The sequence below is a fragment of the Oryzias latipes genome, chromosome 5 (assembly GCF_053564925.1).
Source record: "Oryzias latipes strain Hd-rR chromosome 5, Olatipes_Hd-rR_3.1".
Lineage (NCBI taxonomy): Eukaryota > Metazoa > Chordata > Actinopteri > Beloniformes > Adrianichthyidae > Oryzias > Oryzias latipes.
Genome location: NC_136241.1, coordinates 7,531,233 through 7,546,569, shown reverse-complemented (window position 1 = coordinate 7,546,569; position 15,337 = coordinate 7,531,233). Strand labels below are relative to the sequence as shown.

The 15,337-nt window shown below is 44.3% G+C and overlaps 2 protein-coding genes across 2 annotated transcripts; one reads left to right on the top strand and one right to left on the bottom strand.

Annotated features, from left to right (window-relative positions):
- The first annotated feature begins 175 nt into the window (after positions 1-175).
- Positions 176-5,686, top strand: eif6 (eukaryotic translation initiation factor 6). Its single transcript, XM_004068592.5, has 8 exons — positions 176-236; positions 621-752; positions 860-1,082; positions 2,624-2,709; positions 2,787-2,962; positions 3,384-3,560; positions 3,640-3,824; positions 5,307-5,686. The coding sequence occupies exons 3-8, from the start codon at positions 976-978 to the stop codon at positions 5,314-5,316; spliced, it is 741 nt and encodes a 246-aa protein (XP_004068640.1). The 5' UTR covers positions 176-236; positions 621-752; positions 860-975; the 3' UTR covers positions 5,317-5,686.
- Positions 5,687-7,494: 1,808 nt separating this feature from the next.
- Positions 7,495-15,337, bottom strand: LOC101162037 (microtubule-associated protein 1 light chain 3 alpha). Its single transcript, XM_004068593.5, has 4 exons — positions 15,070-15,337; positions 11,780-11,835; positions 11,488-11,594; positions 7,495-8,777 (listed from the first exon to the last, which is right to left on the bottom strand). The coding sequence occupies exons 1-4, from the start codon at positions 15,107-15,109 to the stop codon at positions 8,615-8,617; spliced, it is 366 nt and encodes a 121-aa protein (XP_004068641.1). The 5' UTR covers positions 15,110-15,337; the 3' UTR covers positions 7,495-8,614.

Sequence of the window (15,337 nt, the reverse complement as noted above, 5' to 3'; positions counted from 1 at the left end):
AGCAGATCTGATATTTTAATGGAGGTAGGACAGACATTATACAATGTACAGTCAGCAGGACTGTTGCATGTGTGCACACAAATGAATGCAAGGAAATGAGTCAGCGGACGACAACCCAAAACTAAGAAGCCTTGTGTTGATGTACATATTGTTGTTAGCAAAATAGAGGTGAAAGGTTTTGGTGAAGGTAAAAATATTAGACACATGGCAAAGATGGTGGGAGGGGGACAATAAAGGTAGGTGGCACACAGAGGGTTGTTGGGAAGAAATATGTTGGACGTATAAGATCAGAGAGCAGGGTTGTGTCTAGACTTAGATCTGATCGCACACAATTTAATTATAATCTTTTTAAACTCGGAAAACATATTACGGTAAATGTGATTTTTGTTATGCTGAGGAAACAACAGAGCATGTGTTGATGAATTGTGGGAAATTCTCTGTTCATTCCAGTTGATGAAGAGCCGTCTTGTAAAAAAAAAACGGATAAACTGGGAGGTCACAGATATTTTGGGCAACACCAGCAGTTATCCGGTTTTTTATTCCCCTCTTGAAAATGATTACTAAAGTGGAAGGGGATTGATAGGTTGGGTCACGGGCTGACCCACACTCCGTACCAGTAGGTGGCGGTAATGCGCCTCAGCGCTGTGTGCCATCCGCCATTAAACCACCACCAGAAGAAGACGGTGTGCCTTACGTTCGTGCGTTCACCACAAGAGGACACGTGCGTGGTGCTTTTAGAGCTTCTTCTTCAGGTAAAGTTTTCTCTTCTGAGTAGTTTCGGAGACCAGATTAAAGAGGTGAAGAGCGCGGCGTTTGGGTGAGTGAATGCGGGTTTAATGCGGTGTCATCCTGTCTGCAGGCCGAGCTGAAGAAGCCTACACATTAGCTGCTTAGCTAGCTTCGACGTGTCAAGGCGCGTGCTCAAACTCTCTCTCGCTTCTGGAGGATCAGGGGGTCATCGTCACCGTACTGATCATGGCCGTCAGGGCGTCATTCGAGAAGAACAACGAAGTTGGCTGTTTCGCCAAGCTGACCAACACCTACTGCCTGGTGGCGATCGGCGGCTCGGAGAACTTTTACAGGTGAACTTCCGCTTGGTACTCAGGGGAGGAGCCGAACCTAGACAGGTTAACCCCACATGGATGGGCAACTCCTGGTTTCCTTCATTTTTTTCATACCCTGCACTGGCACGTCTTTAATTGGTTAGACACACCTGAACCAGGTAATCAGTCACAAGTAGGGTTTGTATATCTGGAGCTGCCCATCCCTGCAGAATCCACCTCTAAGGGCGAGAAACATGATGCCGGAGGAGGAGTGAATCAGTCAGAATGGAGGTTCGGCTTATGTAAGTGTCAGGGTCCAAACATCAGCAGCCCAGCCAACAGCAGGGCAACTGTCTTAAATACTAGACTTTCCAGGGGTTTTAAATACCTCATGTTTAAGAGAGAAGAGAGTTTCTGAGATGTTTGACTTTCCCTGACATTAGTGTCTTCTTCTGAAGTCTGAGTCTTTCACATTTGCTGCCCTTCATTTGGTTAATGACTTTTGGATATTTGGAAGTTTCTGTATGTAGCAGAGTATGGTTTCAAATCAGCCCCAGAATGTTTTGCGCATCAAGACAGTGAATCAAAACCCCAAATCTGTAAATCAAAATGCATAAATTAAGAACCAAAAACCCTAATTTGCAACCAAAAGATATAACCCAAAGCATAATCATATTTCTCAGGTGCTGATTTGTTTTCTCGCCATCCTGAAATCATCTTTTTGAGTTGCTCTTATTTCTAAAACCTGCACAAATACAATTAGCGACACGTCAATCAAGCGAAGGGGAGGCGGGACATCCAGTAGCTCATTGGCTACCAAAGGACTCTTACGTCTGCATACCAGTTACAGCACTTTGATTCGCAGATTTGGGGTGTATATTTGAGGTTTTACGATTTTGATGCGCAATGCATTAGGCGCTGAATTGACACCATAGCTGAGGAGCTGTGGGTTCAGCTTACAAAGAAGAAATGTTTGAAATATTCATGTCTGTGCAATAAACCTACAGAACATGATGGAAGTTTAACTTTTTAAATGGTCAAAACAAATTCAATGTTTGATGATGTTCTGATGCCTGTGTGAGTCAGTACACCTCCAAATCTGGACACTTGGACTATCCAGCCATGAGCTGGAATCTGGATCTAAACTGCACTGTTGCTTGGCTCCAATATCGCTCTCTGGTTTTGTTGGCACCGCTAGTGTTGGGTTGGGGTTGTTTGGGGCTGTAAGCTAGTGGAAGAGCGTGTACACAAAGATGAGGAGAAATGGGGCTGGCTTACTTCGCGCCAGCAGTCCCATCCACAACTCAGAATTACTGATTAACCTCTGCCGCTCTGCAGAAACTATGTCCTACAAAACAACTTTTTTTGTTTGGGCTAGAAATGGAATAATCGTCATTTCCAGACTACTGGGAACATTTTAAAAATAAAATCAAAAGATGATTGGGTGGGACTTAAAGAGCATCCTGGTTCTTCCTCTGAAAACTTCTGCATCTTGTTTAACTGATGGCTTTTGTTAGCGTGGCTGTGTCGATGTTCAGGCTCTGGCATTTCTCACACTCTTCACTGTGTTTTGCTTTCAGCGTGTTTGAAGGCGAGTTATCGGAAACCATTCCTGTGGTTCACGCCTCCATAGCAGGCTGTCGCATCATCGGGAGGATGTGTGTCGGTGGGTTTCGTGCTGCTCTTTTCTGAAATCCTCCTCTAGTCCCGTCACGCTGACGGATTTTGCTCTCACCTGAGCAGGTAATCGTCACGGCCTTTTGGTGCCCAGCAACACCACAGACCAGGAGCTGCAGCACATCCGAAACAGTCTGCCAGACCCTGTGAGGATCCAGAGAGTGGAGGAGAGGCTGTCTGCGCTCGGTAACGTCATCGCCTGCAATGACTACGTGGCACTCGTGCACCCAGACCTGGACCGGGTGAGACCCTAACCCTACCCGCCTTTCTGACTTGGGGCGGCCGTGGTGCAGCGGTAGGGCGGTCGTCCCATGATTGTAAGGTTGCAGGTTCGATTCCCGCCTTGCACGGCCATGAGTCAAAGTGTCCTTGGGCAAGACACTGAACCCCACCTTGCCTCTGGTGGTAAGCGGGCGCCTGTGTTTGGCAGCGGAGCCGCCATCAGTGTGTGAATGTGTGAGTGAATGTGTGTGTGACTGGGTGAATGGGTCTGTGACTGTAAAGCGCTTTTTTCCTTGTAGGAAGAAAGGCGCTATATAAGTATACGCCATTTACCATTTACCATCTGTGCTCACAAAGCAGACGAGCAGTTTCCTCCGGCTGTCGAAGCACATTCCCTTGTGCCTGCTGTACATGACCCCCACCCACCCCCTCTCTGTGCAGGAGACGGAGGAGATTCTCGCAGACACGTTGAAGGTGGAGGTTTTCCGTCAGACGATAGCGGAGCAGGTTCTTGTTGGCTCTTACTGCGCTTTCAGCAACCAGGGAGGTCTGGTTCATCCGAAGACGTCCATTGAGGACCAGGACGAGCTGTCGTCGCTGCTGCAGGTTCCTCTGGTGGTGAGTGCTGGCTGCTCCCTGTGGTCACGTTTGCCCGTTGCTCCTTTGATGAGGCTCGGCCGTTCTTGGTGGGTTCCAGGCCGGCACGGTGAACCGGGGCAGCGAGGTGATCGCTGCGGGGATGGTGGTCAATGACTGGTGCGCGTTCTGCGGACTAGACACGACCAGCACCGAGCTGTCCGTCATTGAGAGCGTGTTCAGACTCAGCGACGCAGCACAGCCCTCCGCCATCGCCACGAGCATGAGGGACTCTCTGATAGACAGGTGAGCGCTCCCCCCACTAGCACACGTGGTCCACTGTTACCGCAGTAACGGGTTGATCTGTTGGGGTGTGGCAGCGTGTTCTGTTCATTCCCACAAGCAAAACGTTCCAGAGCCAACAAACATTAAGCAACAAAAACCAACAAAACAAAATGTGTATTCTTTACATATTCACTGCATTTTCAATTCAGGCTGCTGCATCTTAATCCCTCATAATGGTGAGACCTCCACCGTGCCTGCATGTTTTGAATGAGAACAACCACCGATCCTGAGGAATTTGTCATTTTATCCATATCCACAAAAACAAACTAAGAAATAATGTCTGTAGAAGCCCTGCAGTGAAATCACTTGACTTTATGTCGCCCTATTGGACTGAAAAGGTCGCACAAAAACTGTGTTCAACTGCTGAAAATGTAGAAGTTTACCCAACCTCTGATATCAGAAATTCACACAATGTTGTCACCACAGAACAAGGAGCTGAGAGCTCCCAGAAGCCCAGCCCACTGCTGCATCACTACATTCTGAATGTAGTTCACTGTGTTTTTCTACCATCACACTGAAGAAAAAAACCTTCAAACCAGGAGTGGAAGAATTCATTTTAATGATCTGATTCATATATTGATTTAAGGTTGCTGATACGATTCGTCTTCGATTTTGGTTCATGTTAGGCGATCCAATTGGATCTGATCCACTGACCTCAAATGGATCCAGGACACCTTTAGCCAAAACTTCCACCAGTGTGACTCAGAGAGAAATAGCTGGTACTGATCAGTGTAGGGGAAGTTTTCCAGATTACTTTGTTTCCTCAAGATAATAAAGTGTAAATTAAATATGTGTACAAACAAACAAGTAAACAAGAATGAATGTCAAATAGACTTACTGTACTTCAGTCCAAATGGTATTGATATTGATTTATCTCATTTTGTTGATTCGATTAACAACCTACTTCAGACAGATACATCTGGTTGGATTGTAGGAAATCAATTCAGTGATAGTCTTCGTTACACCTCTACTTCTCTCCTTTTCCATGATTAGTAGAGGCAGCAGCGGTCTTTCTGATTCATTGAATGAGTTTTGACATCCAGCAGCATTACAGCGATAAAGTATACAGTAGTTTGATCACAGTTTGATCTTTGTTTCCTTCCGATATGGCGGCATTGCCGGTACCACCCTGGGGAACCGCATAAAACACGTCCTTCATACATTTAAATAACACATCAGGACATGGCACATTTAGTAACACAGTGGTTCAATCAGAGAGGCTCATGAATGGTTCATGTAGCTGGACATGCCTTTTCCCAAAAGAAGAAATGCTTCTACTGACCCCCAAAACCAGCCGGGCGTACATCCTAGACATGCTGCAAAGATGAAGCCAGGCTCAAAACTCTGAAAAGCCTCCACAGGAGTCACTGATGTCATCTGGAATCCAGTTTGTCTCCTTCAAAATGATCAGGACGTTGGTCTTCTCCTTTTGTTTCTCTTCAGTATGGCGTAAGAGCCCCCCCCCCTGGATTCCCTGCCAGCCGAGTTTCGGAACATGACGCCGCTGAACCCTCTGTCCTCAAACATGCTTCTGCAGATGCGTGATCGCTTTGTACGTTTTTTCATGTTTTTGCCTGGGCTGCAAACCATGGCAGATGCCACGGGTCCCATCTTTCTGCCGGTCCCCTTAACCCTTCTGTAGATGGATGAAGCACGTTCAACATGATCTGAATGTAAACGGGCACTGAGGGAACCCGCTGGAGAAGGCCGACACGGATCCAGAGCGTAATGAGACTCGTGATGTCTGAAACCTGATGTGAGAGAGCGCAGCGTGATGATATGATGGACATGTGGGCTTAAATAATAAATCACTTTTTTATCCACGTTGTGGTCGTTTTATATTTTGAACATGGTTTTGAGGTTTTTACGAGTCTCAGATCTTAAATACTGCAAAGGACACAGAGGTGAAAGCCTGCCTCAGGTTCCATTGAAATTGTGGCCTGTACCTGACCGTGTACCTCGTCTCTGACCGTCTCTACTACTGCTTCTACACCTGGCTGTGGATCCTGTCTCTACCTCCCCAGCCGTCCCCCCAACTCCATCTGGATGAAGCTCGTCAGCTGGACTTTAAACATGTAGTTGTAGAGTTAGATACATTCATTCTTCTCTGAGTTCTGGTAATCGCCTGTCCGTCCTGGGAGAGGATCCCGCTTTCATGTGGGCACTGAGGTTTCTTCTATTTTTCAGAATCAGTTTTTGTGTTTTCTTACCGTGAAGGGGGGTATAAGGCAGGGATGCCCAGTTTAGTTCAGTTTAGATTTTTCTTATTGAATTCTATGTATTTATGATCCTTTGGATTTTATGTTTACTTTACAATTACCGGCACAAAGGCCATTGAGACGACTGTTGTGATTTTGGGCTATGTAAATAAAATTCAATTGAATTGAATTTCATGTTTAAAATAAGTGGAGGAGCAACTACCTTTAGATTGGATCTTTGCAGATTGTGCTTCTGAAAGGTGATCAACAGGGCGGGGTTGGACTGGGGACAGCAGGGGTTTATCAAAGGTCCTTTAGTTAATTCCTGTAACAAAGAATTGGTAAAAATGTCATACTGGTGTTTAAATATTACATGCGACTTATTATTATGCGACTGTAGTCTTAAGATATTGTAACCCTTGTGCTATCCTAGGCACTTTACCATTGGGAGTTGGGTCATCTAGACCCACTAGACAGTGCTCTGAACCTTTTTTCTTCAATGATTTGTGATCTTCACTGGTGTTCATGGATTACATGAAATATTTCCACCTTTATCCACCTTTGTCATGGTAGGGACAACACTTCAATGTAAGGGTGGGGTCATCTAAGATAGCACAAGGGGTATATTGCGGTTCACGTTTTGCACTTAGAGGATTTTTTTTTTGTTTTCCGATTGGCCGTAGACCATCCTCCTTGATGTGTCTCCTGTACAGAATGTTTTTACCAAATCTACATGAATCTTAAATTGAGATCACATCAGTTTTCACTCCTGAACTTATTTTTATATGAAGGTTTGAACTTTTAGGGCAGGGGTCAGGAACCCATGGCTCGCTTGATGCGTTCAGTGAACTCCTGAACTTAGAACACGACCCAACAGCCACCCAGTCCAACTCAGCTCGCTGCAGTAACAATGTTATTAACCCTTGTGCTATCTTAGATGACCCCACCCTTACATTGACGTGTTCTCCCTACCATGACAAAGGTGGATAAAGGTGGAAAGATTTCATGTAATCCATGGACACCAGTGAAGATCACAAATCATTGAAGAAAAAGGTTCAGAGCACTGTCTAGTGGGTCTAGATGACCCAACTCCCAATGGTAAAGTGCCTAGGATAGCACAAGTGTTACAATATCTTAAGACTACAGTCGCATACCCCAATGTGCCACCACGCTGCCAGCTTAACGTCAAGTTTTTGCTGATGCCTTCTCATCGGGTGGTGGCGGTTGCATCTGTGACTACAGCATTAGGGAGAATTGTGAAAATCTGCACCACCATTGACTCCAGCCTCATCCACTCATCTCTGCACACTGTAGTTCAGTGGATATTTTTCCTGCAGCAAGTCTCTGCAAGGGGCCGCCATGTTGCCCCACATGGCCTTGCTCCCCGTCAGCGATGTGAAAGTCATTACCTAAAAGCACAGACACTCAAAGGCAACCTTTTTTATTATTTATTGGCTTTAAATTAGGTGGCAGCGATGCCTCTGTGTACACCAGTCTGAAGAGGAAAGCTGACAGATGCTCAGCGGGACTGTAGGATCGTCGTCTCCTCACTCCATGCTGTTTTTGGTTTGGGAGAACATCAAGACTTCTACATGAAATAGTATAAATACAAGGCAAAACTGATGGAGAAAACGGGAGGATTGGAGTGCAGGACATTTTCAATGTTTTAAAAAGACAAGATTTAATTTAAAAAAAAGGAAACGTTAATACAGTCAATAAAGAATAATCTCCACAAACTCTTCATATTTGTTTTAATTCGTGTGCAAAAGAAGCTTCGTTTCGGCATTACATCCCGTTTCTTGAGCTCAACTCTGCTGCCATGAGCCCCAGAGGAGGCTGGACCTTTGCTTCTGCTGCCGCTCTGAAGACGCCAGACCGCAAAAGTCCAGGCGGTATGGATGGGATCCTGCTAACGGAACAAGCGGGATGCGTTCCAGGCATGGTGCCTGCTTTCCTGCACATCCTCATAGGCGCTGTGAGACATTTCCTTCTGAGACGTCCAGCAGCTGTGGAAGCGGTCAAACAAAAACTCCTGACGGGCTGCTGGGAGCAAAGCTGAGCATTATGGTAATCAGCAGGTTAGTGCAGCTCTTTAACCTGGTTGGTAAGTCTGTCTGGAGGGGGCTCACAGGTGAAGGCCAACCTGACAAATGACATGGAGTTGGAGCTCCTTCTGTGCCACAACTAAAGAACTAGCAAAACTACAACGTGACTTTACTCATCCTCTAGCTTTCTGATGTAATCTGTGCCCCATTTCAGAATAAAACCTGCACCTTCAGCCAAGGTTTGCATCAGCTTTTCAAAATAAGAACTCAAATCCGTGGGAAAGAACAGGAGGAAACTGAAGTGGGACTGTGGGACAGCAGACGGACGCACCTGTCCTCTGAGGTCTGGAGCGAGTTTTTCTGATAACTTCGGATTCTCAATAGGCCTGTAATAAAACACAGCTAAGAGGTGAGTGTTTGCCTGGGGCATTTGAACTGCACACCCCAACAAAAATCTGTCCACCCAACACGGGAGGATTTGCCACTGCCCCACCCCCTCCCTTCCTCCTTAGCATCCAAAGGTCTCCTGGGAGGCGTAGACCATGTAAAGGAAGCCGTCCTCGTCCCTCTCCTGCTCGTAGATCTCAGAGATGGGGGTGGACACGGACACCATGCTGTGCTGGTTGACCAGCAAGAAGGCGGCCTGAGTGGGGTTCAGCTGGAGCCGACGCCTGGGGTGGGGGCGAGATCGTAAGGCAAAAACATCTTTTCAGTCAATGGCTGTGTTTTTATTGACTAGGAAATTGCAGAAATTGGATTTGTGATAAATTTGTCTAATGGAAACAGGACAATTTAATAAAAAACTCACATTTTTTGGAAAAAGATTTTGCGCTCGGAGGAGGCGGTTTTTGAGGCAGATTGAAATTGAGATATTTTGCAAAACTGTAATGGAAACTTTTTTCCGAATTACTTGACCCACAACCGGATGGCAATGCGCCTCTTGGTGGGTAGTGGCGGCCTTGGACACTGCACAGCGGGCGCCACAAGAGGTCCCACAGCGTCACACAGCTCATCAAAAGTTGAGCGCGTCATGTGGAGTTTTTGGATCCACATCTCTAAAATCACCACCCACCATTTCCAAAAATGGCTTCATTTGTAGCCGCTCCTACGTTTAAGGAGCTCGCCGCTCCAAAGTCTGAATAAGACGCCAACGTCTCCTTTGATAGAGATGATGATGAGCGCTAGTGCCGTGGCAGAAATCTGAACGTATCTGCTGTAAATCAAAGCATTGTTCACATTCATCACCACATTTTTGAATAACTTATCGTGAGTTGGTTTGTAATTTTTCACGTAATCAGAGTTTAATAGAAACAGTGTAATTGCCAATTTTTTTCTTCTAGAATTTCAATAAAGTTTTGTGCATATGTGTCATGGAAACTTGGCTACAGATTGGTTGGTCTGCTGTTTTATCTCCAGTTACCTGGAGATTCAGGTGAGCAAATGCTGTGCATCATGGTTAATATGAAGTGATATTTATGCCACCACATTGCAAACAAAACGTTCTAAGTTGCAAAAAAAATATGAAATATTTGTTTTCAAAAAATAATTTTGAATTTACAGCACAAATGTTTTCACATGCGTTGTCTCATCTCGCTTTTTTCCTTATGACTTTGCTCTCATAAGTTTCAGTTTAGCGTGACAAAGCTGCCATCAAACAGCCTGCTGATTGGTCTAGATTCTAACTAATCAGGTGTCTCTGTCTTGTATTAAGTGCTTGGAGGAAGACGTGGACTTTGTATCGGTTCTGTTCGAAGGGGTTTCTGCCGTTTTCAACAATTCTGGCGCGTTTCTCTCAGAAGGAGCAGCAAAGCCACAAAAATGAAATAAAAACAGGGTTTAGCATTTCTTTCTTTTAGTGTAGCGACCATTTTGTTTAAAACCCCGTGGCAGAATAAAACGTCTGAACTCCAACTCCATGTCTTATTTTTATCAATTGATGTTGAAATATGAAGAGAAAGTAGCTTTTTTTATGAAAATTCTTTTCTTACAAAAGCAGTTTTTAAAAATAAGAAACTGAAAGATTTAACATAAAATGAACACAACACACATGCCTGTTGATTTAGCGTAATGTCAGCAGATAAACTTTACAGGTTATTTTACAGTTTCAGGAGATCCTCAGCCATAAATTCACAAATCTGAAAACAAATAAGATAATCAATGCTGTAAATCAGTGGTCCCCAACCACCGGGCCGTGGACCGGTACCGGGCCGCGGGAAATTTTGGCACCGGGACGCACAGAAAGAAAAAATAATTTCCATTTTATTGTTTTTTTTCGCAAAAACGTTTTATTTTGAAAATTGACTGGATTTTCTCTGTTACATCCGTCACATTTCACGCACGTCAAAGTCGCGACACCAAACATCACATGATACACCCCGCTAAAATTAAACCCAAACAACCAAAATGAGCAAAAAACAAACTTCTTTAGAAAGTTGCTTTGACAAGGGGAAACGGTCCAATGAAGAGACAGAAGAGGAACCTGCACCCGCTAAAAAAGGTAAATCTGCCTTTAACAGGCAGCGGTAAACGTGCCTTGCGTTGCACCTCTACTAGCTTGGTTTCATTTATCAAATCATGTTCTGGTTTTTGTACTTTAAGTGAGTAGGTCTGCACGATACATCGCAAATTTATCGTTATCGCAATACCCAGCTCTGCGATATCCATATCATTAATTGGCAAAAATCTGCAAAAATCACAATAAATTGTAAACCTTAAATGTGTTAAAACAATCTTATGGCAGCTTGAGGCATTTAAAGAATCAATTAAATCCCTTTATGCATTTGACCAATCGGATGTACGCCTTCATATTGTTGACCAATCAGGTGGAGGCCTATTCTGTTAGCTGTTTGTCACCTATGTTGACGAGGGTCATATAATTTTAAAACTGTTGGAATGAAATGGGAATGATGTTTTTGGTTATTTTGCCATTTGATTATGTACCGCAAATTATATCATTATCGCAATATTAATCTCTCATATCGCAAGTTTTCCTCATATCACGCAGCCCTATTAGTGAGTAAATCTCAATGAACCTCTTAGTGTATTACTCGCCGTTGCAGGTTAGAATGACACCCAATCATGGACTGATGTGTAGCACAGCACTGTTGGGTTTACTTCATGACTGAAACCAAGCTAGAAAGAATCCATATTAAAACGATAACTTTCAGTTTGATACTGTAAATATACACAAGCCAGGGATGGTGTACCGCAGGGCCCTGTGCTTTGTCTCATGCTTTTTCAGTTTTTGTACATTTGTTCGCTTCTCTGGTCCAGCTCTCCTGCTCTGTTCCCTTTTTTATGCTACGTTTCTGCAGTGGCAGACTAAACAAGCCTCTCTGTCATCCAAAGTTGAAGTTTAATGAAAGCAAACGAGGGACCAACCTGATTATTTTTACCAGCTCACTCATGTTGACATGGTCAGGTACCAGGAACTTGGTCTTGTCCAGAATGGGCAGCTGTTTCTCCCCCTTATACCGTTCAATGATCACCTGCAGACAAAGATAAGTTTGTCTGTCTTTTCTATATGTTGGGTACCCCCCTCCCCCACCAAACATGGAAACATAGGAGTTCTGCCACATGCTTTCCTAATGCATTAGCATGCTCAGAGAAATGTCCACATGGTAAAAGCTGGTCTTCAATGCATGCAGTGATGATCAAGTTAAAGGCAGCTTACAGGGATCTTGTTTGGGTGCTGCTCCCGGATCTGCTGCACCTCTTTGCACCGGTCAGCTGTGGGGAAACCAGACCCAGAAAAACATTGAAAGGTTCTGTATGTTAACTGCCTGAGTGTTCTGCAGTGCTAATGTGAAGGCTGTAATGGAGCAACTGGGCATCTTCTAAAACCACATGAAATTTGTTCTTGTCCTGTGCAGAAGGCGAGAAAACAAATCAGAGCTGAAGGCTTCTTGTATTGGACAGATGTTACTGTAACAATAGGAGGTTAGGAATCTTCTAACACACAAGGTGTATATTTGTATAAACTTATTTTGTATATGAAGCTAAACTTTACATTAAATATTTTTGCATACATCTCCTGCTGGACTGGATGGAAAAAAAGGAGAGAAAGAGGAAGAGGGATGTTAGAGATGGGGGACATGGGTACAAAAGAAAGGGGGGAAAATGGGGTTCAAGTAGTTGGAGGATGATAAAGACGTATGGGAGGGGGTAGAATCACAAAGCAACAAAAGTAAAAAAGGTTGAAGTGGAGGGCTGAGCTTTCCAGGAAAAATGGAAAGAGTTTTATTTGTTCATGGAGCTGAAACCTGAAAACCTGCATGCTTGGTATGCCATCAAAAGGTTGCAGTGCTCAACGAATATAACATTCAGCACCATTATGAGACTCAACATAAAAAAAGTTTCACTATTTGCAGTTAAGAAAAGAGAAGATTTACCAACTATTAGCTAGACTGAAAAAACAACCGTCTGCATTAACTGCAGCCGTGACGTCAGTGATAGAGCAGTGATAGACACCTTATTGCAGACAAGTTGGAGCAAACATCCAATCCATTTTTGGATTGTGAACTTATGGAAAATATGAAGGATGCAGAAGTGTTGTACCCCAAAAAGCAGTCTACCTTTGCCAACATGAGTCTGTCAAGGATTACGATTACACAACATCTCCGAGGAGACTTGGACGGCCAAATGAAGGAATCTAGTCATTTATTGTATTTTCAGTCACTGTTGATGAAAGCACCGACATCACAGATGAATAAAGTTGTGCATATTTATTAGAGGTGTTGAGCAGACCATCACAGCAGAGTTTCTTGAGTTGATGGACAAAACAACAGCTGATGACATAGTCAGCTCTCTAGTTACTGTGCTGGACAATGTTGGAGTGAACTGGTCACATGATGTCAGTCTGGTCACTGATGGCGCCCCATCAAAGCTCAGGAAGAAGGCAGGTGTTGCCACAAAATTCTGGCAGCAAACCAGGAAAAGACTCTTGGAAATTTCATTGTGTTTTGCACACTTGAATGACAGTAAATGTGTTGCTGCACAGGATTTAAATCCTGATATTGATGGATGGTTTCAGGAGAGAAAGGGAGGTTAACTCCAAATTGCTCACATATGTTTGCAAGTATGATTTAGTCTAATTTTTCCTTTATTTACACATTTAAATCTTAGGCAAGGTGTTTCTTTTTTTTCCGTAGCCCCTCTTGAGTTTATTATCAGGATTGCTTCAGTCTGTATAAAATTGAATCGACCATGTTTTTTTTAAGTGAAATGCATTTTGTTTTAGATCCCTTGGCCTCTGTCAATGAATCTGTAATAATAAGGGATTTGCCTCCTATGGTTAAGGCATTTTTTCCAACTAAGAAAAAAAACCACAAAGCTGTTATTTTGCCTTTATGTTACTGGTCTGGCCCACATGAGATCAGACGGCCCCCAAACCAAAATGAATTTGACACCTTGTTCCCTCTGTCCTTGTCTTTTGTATTCCTGGAGTTTTTCATTTATCATAGACATTGAGTACATGTGGATTAATTAGCTAGTGTTTCCTGGTGTCATTTAGAATGCTGCATTTCTTGTTTTTGAACCCCGGCAGAAATCAAACCTCACTTAAGGGTTCCTTTCCTGCTGCTGCAGTTTCACTTGTTCACATTAAAGATGGAGGCCAGAGGCTGAGTGCTGTCTGTGTGTGTTGTTAAAGAACGACAGAGTGCTGGAATGATGAGAGCAGCTTCTTCCATTACAATGACACGAGCACAAAAATGATTCCTAGAAAACAAATGTTTCAACCTTAACAAGTAACATGGATCTGGTTCTGCAGGGGGTTCTGCTCTTTCATTGAGATGGAGGTGTCCTCTAATGTTGTTATTGCTCAGTAGCTACAGCTGACTGTGGTTGCCAATTTGACTAAATTTGGATTTTGGTTCATGTTAGGCGATCCAATTGGATCTGATCCACTGACTTAAAGTGGATCCAGGACACCTTTAGCCAAAACGTCCACCAGTGTGACTCAGAGAGAAATACCTGCAGGTTCTGAACAGTGTAGGGGAAGTTTTCCAGATTCCTTGTGTTTCTTCAAGATAATCAAGTGTAAATTAAATATGTGTACAAACAAACAAGTAAACAAGAATGGATGTCCAATCTATTCACATTTTAGTTTCCTAAAGTTCAGTCCACTGTTGTTTTTCCACATCAAAATGATCCAAAGGGAACATTTTAAAAACATTCTACCACACTGTATGGTGACATGACTTTGTCTATATATGTTTATATTCAAAGTATTTTCTACACATAGGACTGTAATGATGGACTCATCAGTTTTTGCTGATGACATCACATGTATGTTGTGTTGTCTGCTGTGATGCACTTGGTCACTTTAAACCTTATAGTCAAATAAATCTACTGTACTTCAATCCAAATGGTAACGATATCAATTTATCTCATTTTGAATGTTTTCTATTTAAACATCTTGAGAATTGATCTTTTAATAATCCTCTACAGCAGGAACACGTGATAAGCAGCTTCTTGGTTGAAATGGCTGCCCCCGTTGGGCCTCAGCTAAAGTAATCTATTACTTTTAGATCGTTTCCTTGTTAGAGTACAGTAGTCCTGAGGTGGTCAGTGACCTTCTGCTGCCCCCCCACCACAGTACCGTTCCCCTGACCCCCAACAGAGAAGCACCGCCTGAACCTCCACGACCTGCGAGACCTCTGGAAGAACAGAAGGAGCTTCCGGTGTCACATGGCAGCATCCACGGTAAACGGGTCAAGCACTGACGGAACCGAGGTCCGGCTCGCAGTTTTTAATCTGCTATCGGAGGTCTGGCAGAACGGGAACAGGCCCAGAGTGACAAGAACCCAGCTGACCCACGAAAACCTGCAGAGGTCTCGCGCCGGTCCTGCCGACAGCGACGGAACCGGGCCGGCCATCCGCGGACACGGCGGCCCTGGCCTGCCCTGAGAAAGTCCGGTGGCGGACGGGCTGGCGGGGCCCACAGCGGCCGGTTCTTCTTACCGAAAGTCCTCCGCTGCTTGAAAGGCCTGTCGGACGGCATCTTTGTCGCCGTGGTGTCAGGTCCAGCCCGGTTAAGTCAGACGCTGCAAATCGGTTCGGCGCTCTTCTCTACAGGTCTTCTCAGCGGCGGCTCCGTCCGGGCAAACAAAGCCTCTGAACACAGACGGTGACGTCAGCAGCTACGTTTAAAGGGGACGTCCCCCATTTGCTCGGAACCAAACTGGTCCAGGTGTTGGAACCACTTCACTCCTTCATTCCATCAGCCAGA

What these genes read in the sequence shown, in the direction of transcription:
- eif6 (XM_004068592.5), top strand. Translation starts at nt 976, where the DNA reads ATGGCCGTCAGGGCGTCATTCGAGAAGAACAACGAAGTTGGCTGTTTC. An exon ending in TGCACCCAGACCTGGACCGG is followed by an intron (nt 2,963 to 3,383) that starts GTGAGACCCTAA and finishes CTCTCTGTGCAG; the next exon opens with GAGACGGAGGAGATTCTCGC. An exon ending in TGCTGCAGGTTCCTCTGGTG is followed by an intron (nt 3,561 to 3,639) that starts GTGAGTGCTGGC and finishes GGTGGGTTCCAG; the next exon opens with GCCGGCACGGTGAACCGGGG.
- LOC101162037 (XM_004068593.5), bottom strand. Translation starts at nt 15,109, where the DNA reads ATGCCGTCCGACAGGCCTTTCAAGCAGCGGAGGACTTTCG. An exon ending in AGCACCCAAACAAGATCCCT is followed by an intron (nt 11,595 to 11,779) that starts GTAAGCTGCCTT and finishes CTTTGTCTGCAG; the next exon opens with GTGATCATTGAACGGTATAA. An exon ending in GAGCTGGTAAAAATAATCAG is followed by an intron (nt 8,778 to 11,487) that starts GTTGGTCCCTCG and finishes CCCCCACCCCAG; the next exon opens with GCGTCGGCTCCAGCTGAACC.